This window comes from Rissa tridactyla, chromosome 5 (genome assembly GCF_028500815.1).
Source record: "Rissa tridactyla isolate bRisTri1 chromosome 5, bRisTri1.patW.cur.20221130, whole genome shotgun sequence".
In the NCBI taxonomy this organism is placed as follows: Eukaryota; Metazoa; Chordata; class Aves; order Charadriiformes; family Laridae; genus Rissa; species Rissa tridactyla.
Window position 1 is genome coordinate 76,610,026 of NC_071470.1, and position 19,316 is coordinate 76,629,341.

At 42.9% G+C, this 19,316-nt stretch overlaps 1 protein-coding gene across 1 annotated transcript; it reads left to right on the forward strand.

Annotated features, from left to right (window-relative positions):
* Positions 1-1,179: 1,179 nt before the first annotated feature.
* On the forward strand, positions 1,180-15,309 carry NAAA (N-acylethanolamine acid amidase). The gene is made up of 11 exons (XM_054202392.1): positions 1,180-1,496; positions 2,296-2,460; positions 4,341-4,467; positions 5,179-5,269; positions 8,185-8,261; positions 9,649-9,821; positions 10,700-10,762; positions 11,354-11,420; positions 11,878-11,906; positions 12,799-12,880; positions 13,722-15,309. Exons 1-10 carry the CDS (start codon positions 1,294-1,296, stop codon positions 12,872-12,874), a joined length of 1,071 nt encoding a protein of 356 aa, XP_054058367.1. The 5' UTR covers positions 1,180-1,293; the 3' UTR covers positions 12,875-12,880; positions 13,722-15,309.
* The last annotated feature ends 4,007 nt before the right edge of the window (positions 15,310-19,316 follow it).

Consider the following 19,316-nt stretch of genomic DNA (forward strand, 5'->3'; position numbering starts at 1 on the left):
TAAGGGATTTTCCTGTATCAGTGCATCTCGTGGTGGGACTTGCAGGTGTCTGATTTTTGAAGTATGCATGAGAGTAACATAGATCTGTGGATTCTTAAGGTCAGAGGTTGAACTTGTGCATCAGCTGTGACCTCTGCTGGGACCATTAATGGGTTTGTACTTTCACCAACCACCTATTTTAAAGGAAACTTGAGGGAGTCTTTTATACCACTCCTCACGGAATTCTGTGTGAAATGGATTTTCTTGTGGGGCGGAAACAGGTGCCACAGGCACAGTATAACGGAAAGGCAATTGGGAGGGTGGTTTTCCCCTTTCTTTGTGGGAAACCAGGTTAATGTTTATATCCCATGTGGGGATGTATTCAGCTGAGGTATGTTTGTTATGTTGAATATGTAATTGTATTCATTTTAATTCCTATTATTTGTGGTGGGGTGTGTGTGGTGTGTTCTTGCATCTTGCTTCCTAAAGCAACAAAGCTTATAGAGGCTTCAGACAGGCGAGAAGAACAAAGTATAACTGTATACCGCTTTGTATGTTACCTTCAAATTCAATTCTCTGCTGAGGGAAAAGGCAGGGATTGCTACTTGGAATAATAGCAATGAGTTGCCAGGTGGAGAATGTAGGAGCGGGACAGGTGAAGGGATGCAGAGGAGCAGTAGTGGTATGGGGATGAAACCACAGGAAGGGGAGATGTATGATATGTTCTTGGATAAAACTCCCTTTCCCCCATTTCTTTTATTCCCTTTATGGGCATGTGTCCAAAACCTAGTAACTTCTGAGGCTGAAAAGGAGAAGCAATTAATTTTTTGTCATAGAGGACAAGTGTTTAATTTCTCTTCCCTTCTCTCCCTTGTTGACATCCTCGCAGTGGGGTTTAGCAAGCTGTGAGCTGGGCCTTGTTGCTGCTGGGCCCGGGCTTGTCTCCTCTCCCCTACTTGCAAAAACGAGAGTTTTGGCCTGCCTTTCCTAACCTCTTTGCCAAAATGAAACGTAGCTGTTAACGGCTCGGTTATACCTTTATTTTCCCTGTTATTTCATCACTGCCTGTCCATCCTGTCCCTACGGCGGGGGCAGCCTGGGCAGGGAGGGAGCGCGGCGGCCGACTCGCCTGCCCTGACGCGAGGCGACGCCGTTCCCCCGGCGCAGGCTGCAGGCCGGCCGTTCGTCGCCGCGGGGCGGGTGCCTGAGGAGGGCGGTCCCGGGCCGCCGCCATGTCCCGGCCCTTCCCCTTAGCCGGCGGGGCGGGCTGGGGCCGGGCGGGCTGGCTGTCCGCCGGCGGCCGCGTCCGGCGCTATGGGGCGGGGGTCCCGGCCGTGGGGGCTGCTGGCGCTGCTGTGCTGGGCGGTAGCAGCAGCGGCGGCGAGCCCGGTTCCCCCCGCGGTGGCCCCGCTTCTGTGTAACGTGAGCCTGGACAGCCCCGCCGAGGAGAGGTGGCTGCCGGTGCTGCGGCACTTCGATCCCGCCTTCCTGCGGGCCGCCGTCGCGCGGGTCATCGAGTGAGTGCGGGGCGGCGGCGGGGCCGCCTCGGGGGAAAGGGGGGTGTGAAATGGCCGCGGGCGGGGCGCTGTCAGGCAGCCCTTCTCCCCGGTGGGGCGGCGGGCGGGGCGGCCACGGTCCCCGCCGCGGAGCCCTTGTCGTCCCCCGGCAGACCCGCTGCTGCGCGGCCCGAGGGAATAGGGCGAAGGGATGCTGCACGGCGGAACTTGTCTGAACTCGAAAATTCACGGTTTTAAACTGAAAGAGGGGAGATTGAGATGAGATCTGAGGAAGAAATTCTTGGCTGTGAGGGCGGTGGGACCCTGGCCCAGGTTGCCCAGAGAAGCTGTGGCTGCCCCATCCCTGGAGGGGTTCGAGGCCAGGTTGGACGGGGCTTGGAGCGACCTGGGCTGGTGGGAGGTGTCCCTGCCCAGGGCAGGGGGTGGCACTGGGTGATTTTTGAGGTCCCTTCCCACCCAAACCATCTGTGGTTGCCTATGCCCTTAGGAACCTGACAGATTGGATTGGGGAGGTCCCAGCTAGGAATAAAAAAAATCTCAAGCATCGGAAGCCTGTGCAGAAAGTTTTAGTGGGGTCACGCAGGCTGTTTTGGGGTCGCGCAGAAGACAGTGGGATTTGGTGAGGGACGGGATGCAGGGATGTCTGATAAAGCATGGGAGAAGCTGCTCCTGGGTGGTTGGCATCATCTGGGACAGGCTGATGAGGGTAGCGGCAGACTCCTTCAGCATCTGACTGCCAGGCGCAAGTTGCAAACCTCCTTGTTTCTTTCTCAGCTAATGCCTTGAGTGTTTTTTGCAGTGAACGTGTACCCAAATGGGCCCACAAAGTTATTCGGACGATAGCAGCAGAACTGGAGTTGTTTATGCCGCAACCCTTCGCGGGGGAAATTCTGGGACTTTGCAAAGCGCTGGGAATAAGCCTTGGAGACGGAGTCCTGCTTAACTTTGCCTACGAGTCTACCGTGTGAGTGTCTGGTACTTACAGAATCTGGTAGAAATGGATGCGAAGATGCTTTTTTAGTTCCATGCGGGAGAGCTGGTGACAGGCAGGTGACATGTGGCAGATGATTCGCTCTGTTCATTCTCATACCGTTTCATACGTTCTGCTGGAAGGTGTTCTTCTCATTAGGTGGTTTGTATCCTGAATTGAAGAAGAAACGTAGAACAGTGTTTTTATGTGTTAATAAGGGCGATATGTAGCTGTAATGTTTTTCTGTATGTATACCTGTATAAGAGCATAAAAATAATACCTGCTAACAAGTAAGGGCCATCCGTTCAAAGGATTTGGGTTCCTTTATCTTCAAAGATCACGTAATGTGCTCTTGTTACTTAAACTGTCCTATTAATGAAATAGGAAGCTAGGAGAATTAGTTGCGATCTAGTTATTTTAACCGTTCGTCTGAGATGAAGTTGCTTCCAGACCGTTTTCCGGATGAATGTTTACAATGGCTATAATGTAACTTTTTCATTTGCACAATGGAAAATGGATGTAGTATCTTTATGACAACAAACAAAACCTCAGTAGAAAAAACCACTCAGTTTCACTGTCTTTTTTTGCCCTGGAAGCATGTGCAGGAGAATAACGAACAGTTGGTGTTGCCTGTAAGGATCCTAAAGATACTGCTCTGTGTAGATTTCAATAAAAAACGTGCATACAGCCACTTCTACCCATTTTGATTGTTAATTTTCTTATCGGGTGGTATCCGGTGAAAGTGATCTTTTTTTAAATGAGGATTAATATCAGATAATGTAGTCATTCAAATGTTAACTTTCGTAGTATTTCACAGAGGATGCTTATCGTTCTTAGCTGTGGTAAGGCCTGTGAAATTTGAAGCTTCTCAGCTCTCACGGTACTGAAGAAAAAACATCAACTGGGAACAAACTACTTGTCTGCAAAATTTTTTTTACCTCTACGCTTTTGAAAGACAGTGCTATGCATCACTGGAATGGCAAACTTGTAACTCCAGAGGAAAAAAAATCCCTGCTAATTTGATATATTTCACAAAAACCCCTGTTTCATCGAAACTGAAAGTAATTACAAAATGACATTTCAGCCCGCTTCCTGTTCAAGAGGTTAGACTATTATTGAAATGTCTCACAGTTTAATCACAATTGATGTTTTCCGTTTGAAAGGACTTTGCTTGATTATTTTTTTTTTTAATCTACTTGTAATTAAAAATAATCAGGGCCCAAATTGAAATGAAATAATCTGTAACGGTCAAAATGAAATCTATAAAGTTTCAGACTGATACTTTGTGGACGTTTTTAGATGTCAGATTTTAATCTGGATTTAGAAAAGAAATAAAATGAACTAAGGCAGTTTTTCCCAAGTGGAAATGCTGCTTCCTACCTGGTCTGTAATATCTGTCCTGATACGGACAGTTGTGCAGCTTTTGACTTTCTGAGCCAGGTGGGACCTGACGATTTAAGTATTGTACAGTTTTGTATGTTAGACTTCATGGGAAAGGACTTTCCCATATGGGTATAGTGCATAAATCATGTAAGATATTATAGCATTGTGTAGTTACGCAGAGCTTCAGTCAAACCATTCTGTCCCTATCCCTCCTCCTGCATACACCCCCCCCCCCAATTTGAACATAAAACCTGTAAGAAATTTTTTCAAAAAGTATAGGATGAGAGTATTCTTTCAGCTTGGGAAGTGTAAGTTCTAATGATGCAATGCAAACTCTTGTTTGTATGCTTACATTAGTAAGTAAATTAGTAAAATACTTTGCAGAAGATAAACTTAGTTACTCCTGAAACGTTGAGCGAGTTCAACTATAATATAGAAAGCGTTGTCATAGCTTTTCCTTAAATAATTCTTTCTCCTTTTTGTTTTTGAAGGTTCTGTACTAGTATTGTCGCTCAGGATGACAAAGGAAACATTTACCATGGTCGGAACCTGGATTACGATTTTGTCGATATATTAAGCAAGATTACAATTGACGTGCGGTTTATAAAAAGCGGGCAGGTATGATCTGTGGTTGCTGTGGCTGGGGGGTATTCCCTGAAGGAACGGGGTATGGTCGTGCAGCGGCGTAGGCGTAGTGGGATTTAGTGTAGGAATGCGGATCCCATCGCAAGGTTACTGGATTATTGGAGCACCACAGTCACTCTCTCCAGGGATGCGGGATGAACGCTGGTTTTCTTGGCTTTCTGGACATCCATTTGGTGGTGATAAATCAGCATAATCTAGTATCTCAGGATCGTTATTTGGAAGGAGATGTTTTGAAGAAGAATATCTTGAGATAAAAAAAGAAAAGAAATACCGGAGAATATAGAAAAGACTTTAGTTTTGGCAGGGGCCAATTCTCAGGCTTTTTCTTAAGGCCTTGTTAATTTCTGTGACCGATATATGTGTGTGTTAGATGAAAAAATCCAAAAATGAACAAGTTGCTAGTGCAGTCCTCGGTAGCCTGATTTTCTTAATATTCATTGGTCTGTTTTGCAAAGGGAGAATTTTTTCTTGGCTACTCGCTAACTTGAGCAAAAGTTTTATAGCAGTCGTTGATCATTAATAAATTAAACGCAGTGAATTTTGGTCCTTAGAGTCTTTTTATCATTTACTTGGTAAGTTTTACTGTAATTTAAGGAAAAGGAAAAAGTACAGGATGCCGCTTCAGACTGTTGCCTATATTTTAAGTAGTAGAAGGCTAAAATAACGTATGTTTCCTGGTTTCAGGTAGCATACCAAGGCACCACGTTTCTTGGTTACGTAGGCTTATGGACTGGACAAAGTCCACACAAGTTCACGATCTCGGGTGATCAGCGAGGTAAAATAAATCTGTCTGCCACGCTTGTTACGTACACTATTTCAGTCGATTGTTGCCTGCTCTTTCCCTTCTCTCTCACCTTCTCCCAGAGGGAAAAATATGACTAAGGTTGCCTGGAAGGAGCTGAAATTGAACGGCTTCTCTGGCCCTCAGGGGATGAAAGCACACATGCTGCCAGTTTTCTGGTGTTTGTCAGCGCAGTGTTACCTGAGCTTCCAAAGTGTCAAAGTAGACAGAGAACCTCGGGGAAAGCCTTAAGAGACAAATTGATGCGGTCTGTTCAAGAGACTTGATGGGAGGTGGCAGAGCAGGCGTTGAGAGAAGAAGATGTGGTGGTGTATAGCAAATAAACAGCTGCTCTGCTAGTTCTCTCTTCCTTTCTCTGTATTGCGTGTTTCTCTGTCCCCATAAGGCAGCTTGAAAGAGAGGATGGGAAGAGAAGGGTAAGACTGAGATCTAGGGGAAAGGCAGCAGGGAGAGACTGGAAAGGCGGCTGAGGAGAGATCTGGTAGTAGAGCAAAGCTGAGAGATGTTACTATGAGAACTAAAACTTGACCACAGAAGGGCTCGTAACAGGAAGGCAGAGGCAGGGTCACTGCCTTTTCCGTCAGCGCTTGAGTTTCACAGGTGTTGATAGGTACGTCCCACTCGGAGCTTGGGTTTGCCTCTTCCATCCCTTCTGCTGTCTTTCTTTTGTTCCTTTTTTCTTTTCTCTTTAAGGAGGCGGCAGTTTTTGCCGTTCTTTATTAGCAGTTTGTTAGAGCCAGAAACAACGTAGTCCGAGTTGGAACCGACGTCTAAAATAAATGTTTATTTTTCACTTGATTGTGGTAACCGATTTTTCTTTTAATTAGACAATCTTTTGTTTTCGAAAAACTTTTAGATGTTACGCAAACGCTATTCACTGTGTATGTTACATTCATTACCTCTGTGAGTAGGGGTTCCGCTGTGGAGTGGAGGCACCTTTTGATTCCTGTTTCTTTCGTTAATACTACCTTGTTGCATTCACTAGATTTTTGCTATAGTTTACACTCATTTTTTTTAAGAGCCTGTTTCTGATGCTAGTGTAGTTATTTAATCCTTTCAAAACTGGAGTGTCCCGGACTGATATTGAGAGACGCAAACTGCTTTTAGTTCATCCTAACTGCAGCTTGGAAATGAAGTCTTAAATGTATTGAGTCTTTGTAAAAGGCTTGATTTAGGAGATCTTGCGGACCAAAGGTCTGCGTCAGTGAACAGGCACAATCTGGGGACAGAACCACTGCTGTCCTGTTCTCCCTGCTGTTTCTCAGCTGTGTGCTTCAACCCTCAGGATAAGGACCATCAGAGATAGCGGTGAGGTGGTTGAGTCCGTGCACAAACCCATTCTGTTCTCCCGATTCCGATGGAGGAATCAAGTGCTGCAGACTTCTGTGTGTGCCGGGCCCCTCTTGTCCGTGAGGAGCCGATGTGCTTAACTACAGACAATAGTAGTTCACTCCGCACATGCTGCGCTCCCGTAAATCCGCTGTTGCCGACTGCTTGCTGCTCTATCTGTCCCTGTACAACTGAACTCAAAATTTAGGGAAACGAGCATGATGAGAACTATAGCTGGAAAGGGGGATGACTTTAAAATAGGGCAAAGGGCTATCAAGTGACAAGCATATTGTTTCTGTTGGCTTTTTCTGTTTTTGGCATATGAATAATTATAAACTTGACCTTCTGTTTTTCTCAGTTCTCCTAATTTTCTCCAGTAACACAGAAATACCATCGCTACGTCTTTTTTTAGCTGTTTTGTGATTTCTGTGTAATTCTCCCCATTGTTGTAATATTTCAGTAAGATGAATAATGAGGTTATTAATGGTGGTGTTAGATCTGACAGATGTAGACTACTGTATCGTATGAACAGACTTGCAGTCCTCTTGGAAATACGGGTTACAAAGTGCTAGTCCCTGTTAACAGTCACCTTTGACTCTTCATTGCTTATCCTTCGGCTATGAATAGAAATGGTTTAAAAACTGAGCAGCTATAAGTTATCGATACTGAAAGGAACGTGATAGTTTTTGATTGAAATGGCTAGCACTGTCGAGTTCTGAGATACCGTGTATTCTCTGTACAGCGCTGAACACTGTCGTCTTATTGTCCTGTACCTCAGACTCCCTACCATTTTATGGCACCCTCTTAGGCCACTGGTCACAGGAATATCGTACCTTCCAGAAGACACCAAAAAGCTAAGATAACGATCACTCCTGTCCTTACGGGTCTGAGGTGCTTTCTGGAAAGCAGGGGTGTTAAGCCAGCTGCCCTGGGTGAACTTCAGTTAGGATTATGTTGTCTATTTGTATTTCACCTGTAGCTTCCGCTAGATGGTATGTTCTTTGTTAGCCCCTCTCCTGAAATGTTGGCATTTTATGCAGATACGTAGCTTTCTGCTTTCTGTGATCGAGCTTTCTGTGGTACTTCAATATCCAAATCTAATGACACAGAAAACAGCATTCGAAAGACAAGCTTTGTGAAATGAGGGCTTGCTAGGGTATGTTAGCCTGGTTATGCAGCACATGCTACGTGAGCTATCTATAGATACCTTAAAGTAATACTGGAAAAAAAGGGGAAAAAAAAAAAAAAAAAGGAGCACTATCCAGTGTTTAGTGTTCTAAACAGTGTGGATGAACTCTAGATGGTGCAGAGGCTCTGACTCCTTTCAGGTGGTGTGTTTTTTGTCAGTTTGGTTTAAGCTGCCTAAATTTGATATTTATGGTAGTGGTATAGTTAGAGAATTAAAGAATTTATTGGACTGCTTATTTATTTGTAATGCAGTGTAGGGAAAGACTGCAGAGCTAGAGATGGGACGTGAAGAAGAAAGGAAGGTGGGAGGATAGATTACACTGAGCGTACATATCGTGCATGTATATAATTTCTTTTTTTTTTTTTTCCAGCGGGTGGTAGATGGTGGGAAAATGCAATAGCTGCTTTTCTGAATCGGAATTACCCCGTTAGCTGGCTTGTCCGAGATGTAAGTGCACCGAGGTATTTTCTCATATTTCACAGTCATGTAATTTGTACTAAAAAAATCCTAGTAAACTCGATGTTCCAACTTCCAGTTTCACAGAAGAGTCAATAGATCAATAAGTAAATGCATTTCATAAAAGAAACAAGGTTTGTCCCCACAAAGTCAGTGATGTGTATGAGAGGCAATTCCAGTCCTTCAGGGGGAGCAATCTCTAATCAATGCCAAAAGTCTTTGAGAAGCTGTGCAAAGACTTCCTTGCTAGGGACTGCTTCAGCTAGCTGTGATTCGTAATTAAACAAATTAAGACAGCCGTACTCTTAGATGGTCAGTATCTGACCCAGTGGTTATTTTACGCTACATTTGATATGTTACCATTTTAACAATGCAGAGCTCGCTGATGAGCAGAAGGAGTTAGACTGGTATTTTGTATAGCGCATTTTATGAATATTGTGTTAGGGTACTACTAAGATAAAGCAGGTCTGCTGCTTCTCAGATTCTTGAATTACAGTAAACATGAATTATAGGGTTTGCAGGTAAACTCCCTGCAGAACTGGAACATCTGCTGTATACTGTGCTGTTCTTATTTTTTTTGCGTTTGAGGTGTGATTTGAGGCTGTGACTCGAAACTACTAGCGGCAGTGTTCCCGTCAGAAATAATTAATCGTTCTCCAGGGTTTTCCTCATCTTTCTGAACAATTTTGTTTGCTGCATGTTTTCCGTATTTGTTTTTAGTTCCTGCACAGCATTCATTTTTAAAGATGTACTTCAGTAGGTTGTGGCCATGAGAAAGGCAGCTTCATTGGCTGCGGTGGAACTGTCAGTTTATGCTAAGTTTGTCACCTGGTTATGGCAGGAGAAGCCAGGCTTGCTGTAAGCAATGCTTCTGCGGTATTCACCGTTGTTACCTAAATCCTCTTAAACTATTGGCAAGACAAAGACGTGGAGTGGTTTGGTTTTTTTTCCCTCCTTTTCATCCACTTTCATCTGTCCCATTCAGATGGAAAGACTTCGCTGAGGATTGAATTTGCAGAGTGTGGACGTGCTTCTGTCTTGTGACTGGCAGATTTCTCAGCTTTTTTCGCTTTTCACCATATAGATATGCGTACATATGTGTGTGTATTATATATATGTATATTTACTGTTTTCTTTGAATATCTGCAAAGATGGGATTATTGAGTTCATTTACTAGTAATATATATTTCAATTTTATATGCTAGTTGCTTTGGAAAACCATTTTCAGAGAAATGTTTTCAAGTAGCGCTTTACAGTCAATTGCTGTTTTCAAAAAAAACCTGGACCTTTTCTTCTTCTTAAGATGTCCCGGTGCTCATTTTTGTGCTTGACCGTGCTCTATGATCTCTGTTTCACTGTGATCTCCTTTTTGCGTTAGACCCTGAGCAGAGCAGAGGACTTTCAGTCAGCTGTTCTCAGACTAGCTGGCATTCCCATCGTTGCTGAAGTTTACTATATTGTAGGAGGTGTGTCGCCTAAAGAAGGCATGGTCATAACGAGGAATAGAAGAGGGCCAGCAGATCTCTGGCCTCTCGATCCTTTAAGTGGAGCGTAAGTAATAAAAAAAAAAAAAAAATTTACTTTTTTTCATATTCTCTCGTAACTGATAGGTGGGGTTAGTGACACAACTTTCTTGAGAGATCCAGGGCATGTCTTACTAATTAGACAGGGGAAGCTTGAAAGCCTCTGAAATGAATCCCAGTTCCATCTCTTTAAGGAAGGAATCACACCACCTTGTCAGGTTGGGGCAGTCCAGGGGGTCAAGGGTGGAAAAAGCATCTGTATATGTTAATTTTTTTAGTCAGATTCCAAAGGACACGAGACTTTTCCTGTCAGTCTGCCAAGTATCGCGCCAGTAAGTTCAGCACTTCAAAATTAGTTTTGACCCAATGTTGTCGAAGGGTTGAAGGCTCAAAAATAACAGTTCCTATCGTTTTTGTGAAATGAGCAGCTTCATATATGAAGGAGATCCGAAATAGTTGCCCTGTGGGGGAAAACCAGTGCTTAATGCGTACAGTGAGTACTGGCTTGGTAACAGCCAGATGGCCCGTGGCTTTGCGTATTCCAAGCGGAATGCCACGGGCTGCATCGTATGCACGCCCATAATTTTCTCTCTAATCATCCCTTTAAAGGTCTGATCGTGCTTTTATTGTAGTCAGCAGTAGTTTTGTCACTGATGCCAGCAGCACTTCAGAGGTCACTCCTTTTGCATTTGTGTTCGGTAGTTGATGGTAAAGGCTGCCGCGTGTATCAACACAGGATCTTGTAAAACAACAGGGCTTGTAAAAGATGCAGGAAGAGAGGCTTTTGAATTTTGGTTTGTTTTTTATTTTTCCTTTTGGCCATACAGAGATAATGATTCTTGGCCTTTATTAGTTACCTACTGATTCGCCTTTCGTTTGCGTTTATGTTTGTGTGTTGTGTTCTAGGTGGTTTCGTGTGGAGACAAACTATGACCACTGGACTACCCCTCCTCCTTTTGACGATCGAAGGTAAATTTAGTTTGGAGTTTTGTGTTGAGGTAACACTTTTAGTTTTAAAAAGCTTACAGACTTGGGTGTTTTCTTTGCTGAGCACGTGTTAGCTCGCTGAGCAGGAGCCGCCTTCGGTTTCTGTAGTGCCACTCAAAAGGGAACACATAAGGTAAGGAACAATATTCGCATATGCCAGAGGAAAGTCTGTGTGGCATTGAATGGCATAAAAGATGAGAAATTGCAAGGATAAGGCACGTACCAAAAGTTTCTTTATAAAGCAAAGTTTAGTAAAAGTGAAAGGATTTAGATCCACAGAGAAAAAGTATTTGATAGCGCTAGGAAGGTGCTCACAGACATCATGCAATCCTTTGGCTGCGTAGTATGCAAAAAGCTGTTGGCAGATTCCCTGTTGGTCTGTCCTCAGTGGTGCGCTGATAGAGCACCTTCAGCAATGCGAGACTAGAGTCAGTCACGCAGAACTCTGGATTATTTTAGGCCAAAGCAAGCATTTTAATGCAAAGTCATTTAGTGAGAAAGTTGTCACATTGGTGCTCGGTAGCCTTTGGAACACTAAAGCGTGTTTAATAATACGGTGTTGTTTTCCTGCAGAACTCCAGCCATCAAAGCTCTCAATGCTACGGGACAGCAGCATATCAATTTTGACACGCTCTTTAAGGTATTCCTTTTAAATTCTGCATTATGGCACATAGACTTTGGCTTAAAAATATTTTTCAAAGCAGAAATGCAGTTGCATTTTTGTCAGGCCTTTGAAAGCTGTGAATCCCATCACCATCATCTTTGTGCAGTTCCTTATTTCAAGCACAATTATAAATATTACAGCCAGCAGCTAAAGTGTTGGGCAGAAGTGATATTTACCAGTTAGTTTTGAGAATTTAAATGTTGTGTATTTCAGAGGGCATTTTAAAAATATTTTAAAATATTTTTGTAAAAGGTCTGATGTTAAAAAAACAAAACAAAAAAACACAAAAAACCCCAAAGAAAACCAACCAGCAAGACAAATCCTTGACTTTGCATTATTCCTTTTCATAACTTCATCCTACTGCTATTTTGAAATAGTCTTTTAATTCCCTCTTCATTTACCAAAATGACAACTCTTCAAACTTTCTGTACAGGTGTTGTCAGTGAAGCCAGTCTTAAACAAGTAAGTATTAGACTCAGAGATGTTAATCAGTGCCTCCCTCCATGCCTCAGGCCACTTCAGTCAATCACGAATTCCCTTAGGATTTTCCCATGTGTCTGTCTGCATATCTTGTTTCCCAGCTTAGATTTCTGCTCGTGCACATGACACACGGTTTTCGCTTCCACAGCACCCTTCCTCTCTGGTCTGTCACTCAAGCCAAGAAACTACACTTTGTTAGGCTTGGTCTGGCAATGGGAAGTTCCTTTGTAGTAGTGAAACGAGTGACTGCTTAGGGGAGCAGCTGGGCTTCCTGCTGAGTCATCTGTGCCTTTCGCGCTTGGAACCGTTGCATTTGTGTTAACACTGAAAAACGGCTTTTGCTGGAGTTTCTGATGTACCTCTGCTTGATGTGTGAAAAGGAAAGCAATAAGAAGTTGGGACGTAGCTTTTAGGTACCATTTACTGGATTTTTAAGAGATATTTATGTCAGTATACCATTATTGTTCTGCGATGTTCTGCAAATCGCACCTTTGCATTAGAGCTTGGCAATGGCTTCTTCAAAATTAATACCAGGACTTGCTCTCCTGTCTTATCAACGGGAGGAAGTTTGGAAAGGCGGAGATTGCATCTGTGTGACTGCTAAGATTAGCAATACTAATTTTTTTAATACGGTGATCAAATGTATGTTGAAGTACAATTCCTTTGCTCTACTAAGTGGGGAACAAAACCACTAAAAATTTGTGCCAGCAGCCTTAATTTTTATCTGTCTCTTTTCCGCTTTTCCTAACCCTTCCGTACCGAAGCAGAACGCTTGTTTCCACTAAAATTTGTTCTGCTGCTTTGCTAGTTCTATAAATTAATCTTCTTGCCTTTGGAATGTCACTCACTCACTCTTTTCCTCTTTCCCTACGAGAAACACGGTGTATACCACAGTAATGAGCGCTGCGCTTCCACAGAAGTACCAGACGTGGATCAGAACCGCAAAGTGAAGAGGTGTAAGTAGTGTGCTGGTACTCCAAGCTGCTTGTACTTAAATAAAAAAATTCAGCTTAAGAGTCATTGAGGGACAAGGCACTGCAGTGGTGCTCGAGTGACCTAGTCTGAATTCCTGATTCTCCCCTTGGTTTGCTTATCGACCTTGGGTAAATACCTTCCCTTGTGGTTTCAGAGATAGAGTTAAGTGTAGACTTTCTTTGCAAAACCCTTGGAGATTATCTTAGGAAAAGTGCTTTATTGGAGAGGAAGGGGTGGGTGGCGTTGTGACCTAAAGGTAGAGGTTGCCTCTGTGAACGTTTTAGCTGTTATTTTTTACCAGTCCCACTACCGCGGTACATTTCACATGTCTATGGGTGGTTGACTATGAGAGGAAGCCCCACCAGAGTGAAATGAGTCTCAGCAGGGGAGGGGTTGATGTGCTTGGTGTGGAGAAAGATCAAGCTTAATTTGTGACTGTCGCTCACAGGTGACGGAACATTAGTGTCCTTTGAGGGTTTTGTCCTGGGAACTTGCAGAAAAAGTCCAAGTGCTTGAACTCAGAAGGTGCCTCACGTGGTAGCCTTAATGTGTTCAGAGAAGGATATTAAGTTACGTTTATTTCTATTCTAAGAAACTCCGGTTCTGTGGTCTTGGCAGGAGCATGAGAAGCTGTGTTCCAGTTTATTTTTTTTTTTTTTAAAACTATTACTAGTAGTATATTTGTAGCAGTTATAGCGGCTGTTTGATTTTAGCAAGAGTAATTCCTTTCTTTTAGAGAATATGAAGAGTTTGTTTCTTTCTTAACTCTATACAAACCTGTGCTGTCTTAATTTATCCATTTATTTTTTTTTATTTCAACAGACAAAATGAGTGAAAAGCTGAAGCTTTCCAAGAGTGGCATGTGCTTTTAAAATCGCTCTCACAAGCAGTACAGTTGGTTTGGCTTATTAATTATGTGAACCTTTCGGGAAATAATAACTTGTTAATTCTTTGAAGCATTGCAGATGATACCGTTAATGAACTGTTATGGAAGTTCGATTGATTTGATTGTAATTACATTGATGTTCTAGCAGATATTGATGGCTAAAAATTGCTTTTACTGTTTTTGGAAAGAGTTGTGCAATTTGAATGTACATATGTGCTGACTAATAAATAAAAACTTCATAGATTTTGCGTGGGCTGTGTGGGTCTGAATATAATTAAATAAAAAATATGCAGCTGCTAGCTTGATTTGTGAAGACCTGTGGTGTTACTCCTAATGTGTCATCATCCTTTTTGCCTGATGCATGAGGGGCTTGTGCTAATGCTGAGCCTCGCAGGGCGAGATGCAGCAGTTAGCTGCTCGCGTAGCTGTACACTGTGGTGGTTTTATTCATCAAAAATCAGGAGCTGTTTTAGAAGGTCTGACACAGGCTTTTCCCCCCAGTGGAGGAGAGAAGCTTGTGATGGGGTAGCAGGGAGGTTAGGAAAGGATGGTTTTCCTTTTCTATGTTTGAAAGTTGACTTCAAGGGAAAGATTATGAATATTTTCTGTAGTGCAAGGGCATGGGCTTTCTTTTGTTTGTCGGGTGGTGCTATGACTGCACACTGAATTCAGACGCTTCTTGGGAGCACCCCAGAAATACCGAAGGACCGAAAGAGTCAAGACCAGTGGCTACCTTCACGTGAAGCTTAGAGTTCCTGTTCTTCACTGGACAAACTTCCTGCTACTGCCAGAGAGAATTTTACCCGGGAGAAGAAGGTGTGATCGGAGCATTAAATCCGAGCACCGTCTCCAGATATGTGCCATGTTGCCTATGGTATTCGTGCACTGGTTATGCAAACTGTTCCTGAGAGCGCCTTCTGGAGCTGTGGCCCCTTTATCTCCTTGTGCTGAGTCTGGCTCAGTGTCATAACCTGCTTACCTGCATCCTCTCTGTCTGCCTGGATAAATGCGCTGCAAGCTTTGCCTTGACCCACTTCGTACAACGATGTTACGATAAATCGGAAAACCAGAGAGTTCCTGGAGGAAGATGTAAATAACAGTGGTCAGGGTATCTTTGGGATTTGAGAATTACGTTGCTTTAAGTCACAGGGCAGGCACTGTTTCCTGATCCCAGCAGGTTTTCTTTATGTAAGTCACCCACAAGTACTGACAAAAGCATCCGTACAGGTGTAACTTTACAGTTGTATTGACCTCCGCGGCGTTAGGCTGATTATCTTCTGGCGGTGGTCTGCCCCTGTTCTCAGTGGTCTATAAACTTAATCAAATGCCTTTGTTTCAACGTGTACAAGCAGATCTGGATTGTATAAATATTTGGTATCCGTGAATATTGAGGAAACAATTGTCTGCTCCTGTTGTGTTTCTGTCTCATCAGCTGTTCCAAACTTGCTCGGGCCCAGACAGAGAGCAGATTATGGAAATGTGGGGTTTTCTGATATCTAAACAAGAAAGGAAACTCGATTAGAAGTAGTCTAATTTTTATTTTGCTTTTTTAATATTTTATTTTGCTTTCTTTCTTTTAAGTATTTTCTTAAAGCCTTGCACTTTGTCCGTTTATAAACGTTCAGACATCCTGATTGCCAGCAAAATAAAGCATTTGTGCCAACTTGAATCCTTTTTTCTGCTAACCAGAAGGATACATAACTTTCTGGTCTTAATTTAATGATAAGCTAATAATATAAACACTAAGAAAGTAGCAAATGACATGCCTTACAAACTAGAGGGTTTAACCTGTGAACTGTGTTGAGCTGCTTTTGCGTACGAATTTGAATTTGATAACAAGACAGAGAGACAGGATTGTTGATGCTTTAAATAAAACCGTCTTCACAACGCTGGAAACGTTAAAAAGTAGCGCTGATTGGGTTTGGGTATTCTGTGGTATGTTATTTGTTTTCTAAAAAAGGAAGATCATCTGTAGTTGTTTGAATTGCTTGCTCATTGTCCTTCTGTTTGAGATTTCATCTGCTTTGCATGTCCACTTTTTAGAGAAGGGGAAGTAAAATGGCTTTTTCGAGCCAATTCTGCTTTCTTGAGTCCCGTCGGATTCATGACTTAGAATTGCTAAGTAATTAAATAGAACTAAGTTAAATACATTATCCTTGCTTGTTCCACCCTTTTGTTTCTGTGGTGCAGATTCCTTAGTTGCAAAGCCCGAAAGGTTTCTCAGCCTAATACTGGGAATGGGTGAAACTTTTAATTCTTTTTCCTCCAGAAATTTGCATTTAGCAAAAGGCAACTTCAGAGAGTGTAAGAGCTGACTCTTAAGATGAGAGAGGCCAACGTACTGTCTTTCTCACTCGTAATCCTTTTTGGTAATCCTAATCCATTTCAGATCAGTAGCCTTTCTTAAGCATCACATGGGAGAGGATTCTGAAGGTTGCTCAAAACAACTGTGCAGTAAATAAATTGAACTTGTTGCAGAACAGCGCACCCGTTCTATACTGCCGGTTCTGAAAGATGCGGCACGTTCTGCATTCCTGAGAGAACAGTTTACTTGATTATTCGGATTCTGAGGAGGAGTTTCTGAAGCTGTAATCAAGCAAGTCACTTCAGAGATTATTAATCATTTTGGGTACTGAATAGAAACAAGAATTCAAAAAGTGGAGAGCTTCTCTTGTCTTTACCTTAATAAATCCGTAAGTTAGAAATTGGTGGCAAGGTAAGTTGTATTTTTCTTTTCATTTCTCCGTAGCAATGTTTTGTGTTCAGAAGTAGTTACTCGGCACCCGCAGTTTGTGGTGAAATATCCTTTTTATATGCCAAGGTGTATAAAACTGCAGTTGGGAGTTTTCTATTTGAAATTCACCTTTTTGGCATTGCAGTAACTGTACAGGTGCAGAGGTAAGTGCACGTGTAAAATAAAATGAGCTTCACCATCTCGTTTCCAGCTATGAGACATGCCGAGTCTGATGTACCCGTGGGACATACAGAGGTATTTACTCTAGGAGGGCAAGGCAGGATCAACACTTTCCCTAGTGCTAGCTAGTGTTTTTATTCTTGGGAGAGGTATTTGAAACTTTTTTTTTTTAATTCATGTGTAGCTCTTAAACAAACTGTTGCTGTTTTAGTTTAGAACTTAAAATTTGTTTTCTTTTGATATTTCTGTCAGGTTTTTTCCTAGTAATTTTTCAGTAAGCCTTGTAGCCTCTTATTGCTGTCCAGATTCGGCTCAGCTCCTCCCTTAGTTGTCCAAGTGTCTGTAAAATTGTCAGGTTGCTGGGTATTCAATTGTGCATGTGATAGGTGAAGTGTGTCATCTTTCTTAGGAGTCCTGTTCTGCGGTTATCTTCACGTTAGCTTCAGTGTTCCTTGCAGGAAGCCTTTGATCCGCATGGGTGGAACACCAAATTCTGCACGGATCTGTTACGTGGACAAACTCAGCGATGTGACAGAGCGTGTAGGACTTGATTCCTAATGCTGTCGCTTGCTTTGGTTTTGAAGGGGTTAAAATAAGATTTATGGTAAGCCAGGAAACTTACCTAGGCTTTTGTTGTTATTTTGGGGTGGTTGGCACAAATGTATTTGTGCAAGTTTCCCTTTAATGAGTTTTAAGCGGCATTCACCTCTTCCAAAAAGGCAAAGCACCCGTCTTCCTTTGAAGCCGGTGCTGTCAGGTTCCTAAGCAGTGCTGAAGACACGCAGGCTGTGTTGACCTCCCGCGTGGAGGAACAGTTGCTAACACTAACGACGTTTCAGGGTTTTTTCTTGGGACTGGCTTAAATCTGGTCCTGTGACCTGAACCCCCATTAGTAGCTGGAGTGTTCCTTCTCGTGTCGTTTCAGCTGAAAGGAACCTGCGTCACACTGTTTCAGGCTGCCCTGCCAGGTTATACCACACTCGGGGATCACTGTTTCTAAAGCAAGCTCCCGGTAAAGAGTGAATTGTTTGTATCCTTGCTTCCTGGATAGCTAATACTTGTGAAATCTTCAGATTTGTGTCTTTGAATAGAAACAGATGGGAGTTACAAGTATACACTGAGGAATTCTGAGCTTGAAAATTTGTTTGTCTTGAAATGGGGTTTGCCTTGTACGGGAGGTTACAAATAAGAGCCTTAAATGCTAGGGATCCTCATTTCTGGGTGCAATTGTCCATTTGAGTAGTTGATAATCTCAAAAGTTGTCATTATTTTATCACAAAGGCCATAAAGCACCGGATGTAATTGGGCATAATTCAGCAGTGATTTCAGGCCATTTTTGACACCGATATGAAATAACGTTGTTAGAATAAAACTAGAGCGACCGGTATTTTGTTGAGAGCATTGCTACGTTTCCTCCTGTTGCGTCACCCAGTTAGCGTGAAGATGCCATTGTGAAATTTGGCTTCCTGGTCAAGGTAGAGAATTTCACCATTTCATCTGCCTTAGAAACTTTCCGCGATGAAACGCTGCTTAGCACGGCTCATCTTCCGGAGCAAACACTGTGCATGTGCACCTTATACAACACCAGACGTGTTCCTTCAATTAACGTTTGTGCGGATCTGCAGCTATTTTGAGAGGAAAGATGTGGGTTAGGTGGAAAGAGATTGAAGGAGGCAAAAGGACTGCAGGAAGTGAGAAAAGGAGGACTTTTCCCGCTGCTGGGGAGAAGTGCCTCTGTAGTCATGCTATCCTGGCCCTTCCAAATCCTTTGAGCTGTGGTCTCTTGCTAGCACCAGAGTTAACATTTTTACAGGTGTTAATTTTCTTCCCTCCCTGGCTCAGCTTTCTCCTCCCCTGGTTCTGGGTTAGAATAAAAACCTGTATAATTCTTATGCGAGCAGCCTGGGACTGCTTTGGCAGTAGTACACGACTGCGGATGTCTGACTGCGGATGAAATTCTGTTTGTCCTCAAAGTGAGAGATTTTAGAGTTTGACCTCATATTGAAATAGGAGCCGTTTGCTCTGACCAGAGCTTTCCGCAGCAGTGAGGTTACAAAAGTCTGTCTGTCCTGTCCTTTTATACTGGCCAGGATGTAAGCAATTGATGGTACAATACGCTCCCACACTCAAGCACGTCCTCGAGCTGAAGGAAAGCAGTGTTTAACAAAGCTGATTATTTTCTTATGATAGCTAATTGTTATTTTAGACTTAGGTCATCTCTAGCTGTTGTACTGCAAATAGATTTAAATACCATCTGAGGGTTCAACCCTCATAAATGAGAGTTATCCTTCACAGATGGCTATATGCTCGAATATTTGCCTGCATATGCTGATTGTTAAGGAATCGACTTAATTACTTTTACGGTTCCTGATCAGTATTGAAAAACGTTGGTTGTTTTTGTTTTTTTTTTCTATACAGCGTACAACTGCAGTCATGTGCAGTGTTTTAGCACCTTCATCCAGGTGCTTCAGGTATGCATGAGGAAAGAGGAGGTAGCGTGAGGATTCGGAGATCCCTTTTATTGTAGCATCTGAAATGAAGGCTCGGCTCAAAAACTGCCGTATTGCTAAGAGACAGGAGCCTAAAATTAGGCACGTGAAGCATTATGAGACTACAT

Bases quoted from the DNA above. Each gene is read 5' to 3' on its own strand.
- NAAA (XM_054202392.1), top strand. From the start codon at position 1,294: ATGGGGCGGGGGTCCCGGCCGTGGGGGCTGCTGGCGCTGCTGTGCTGG. The intron at 2,461-4,340 runs GTGAGTGTCTGG...TTGTTTTTGAAG, and splicing joins TTTGCCTACGAGTCTACCGT to GTTCTGTACTAGTATTGTCG. The intron at 10,763-11,353 runs GTAAATTTAGTT...GTTTTCCTGCAG, and splicing joins CCTCCTTTTGACGATCGAAG to AACTCCAGCCATCAAAGCTC.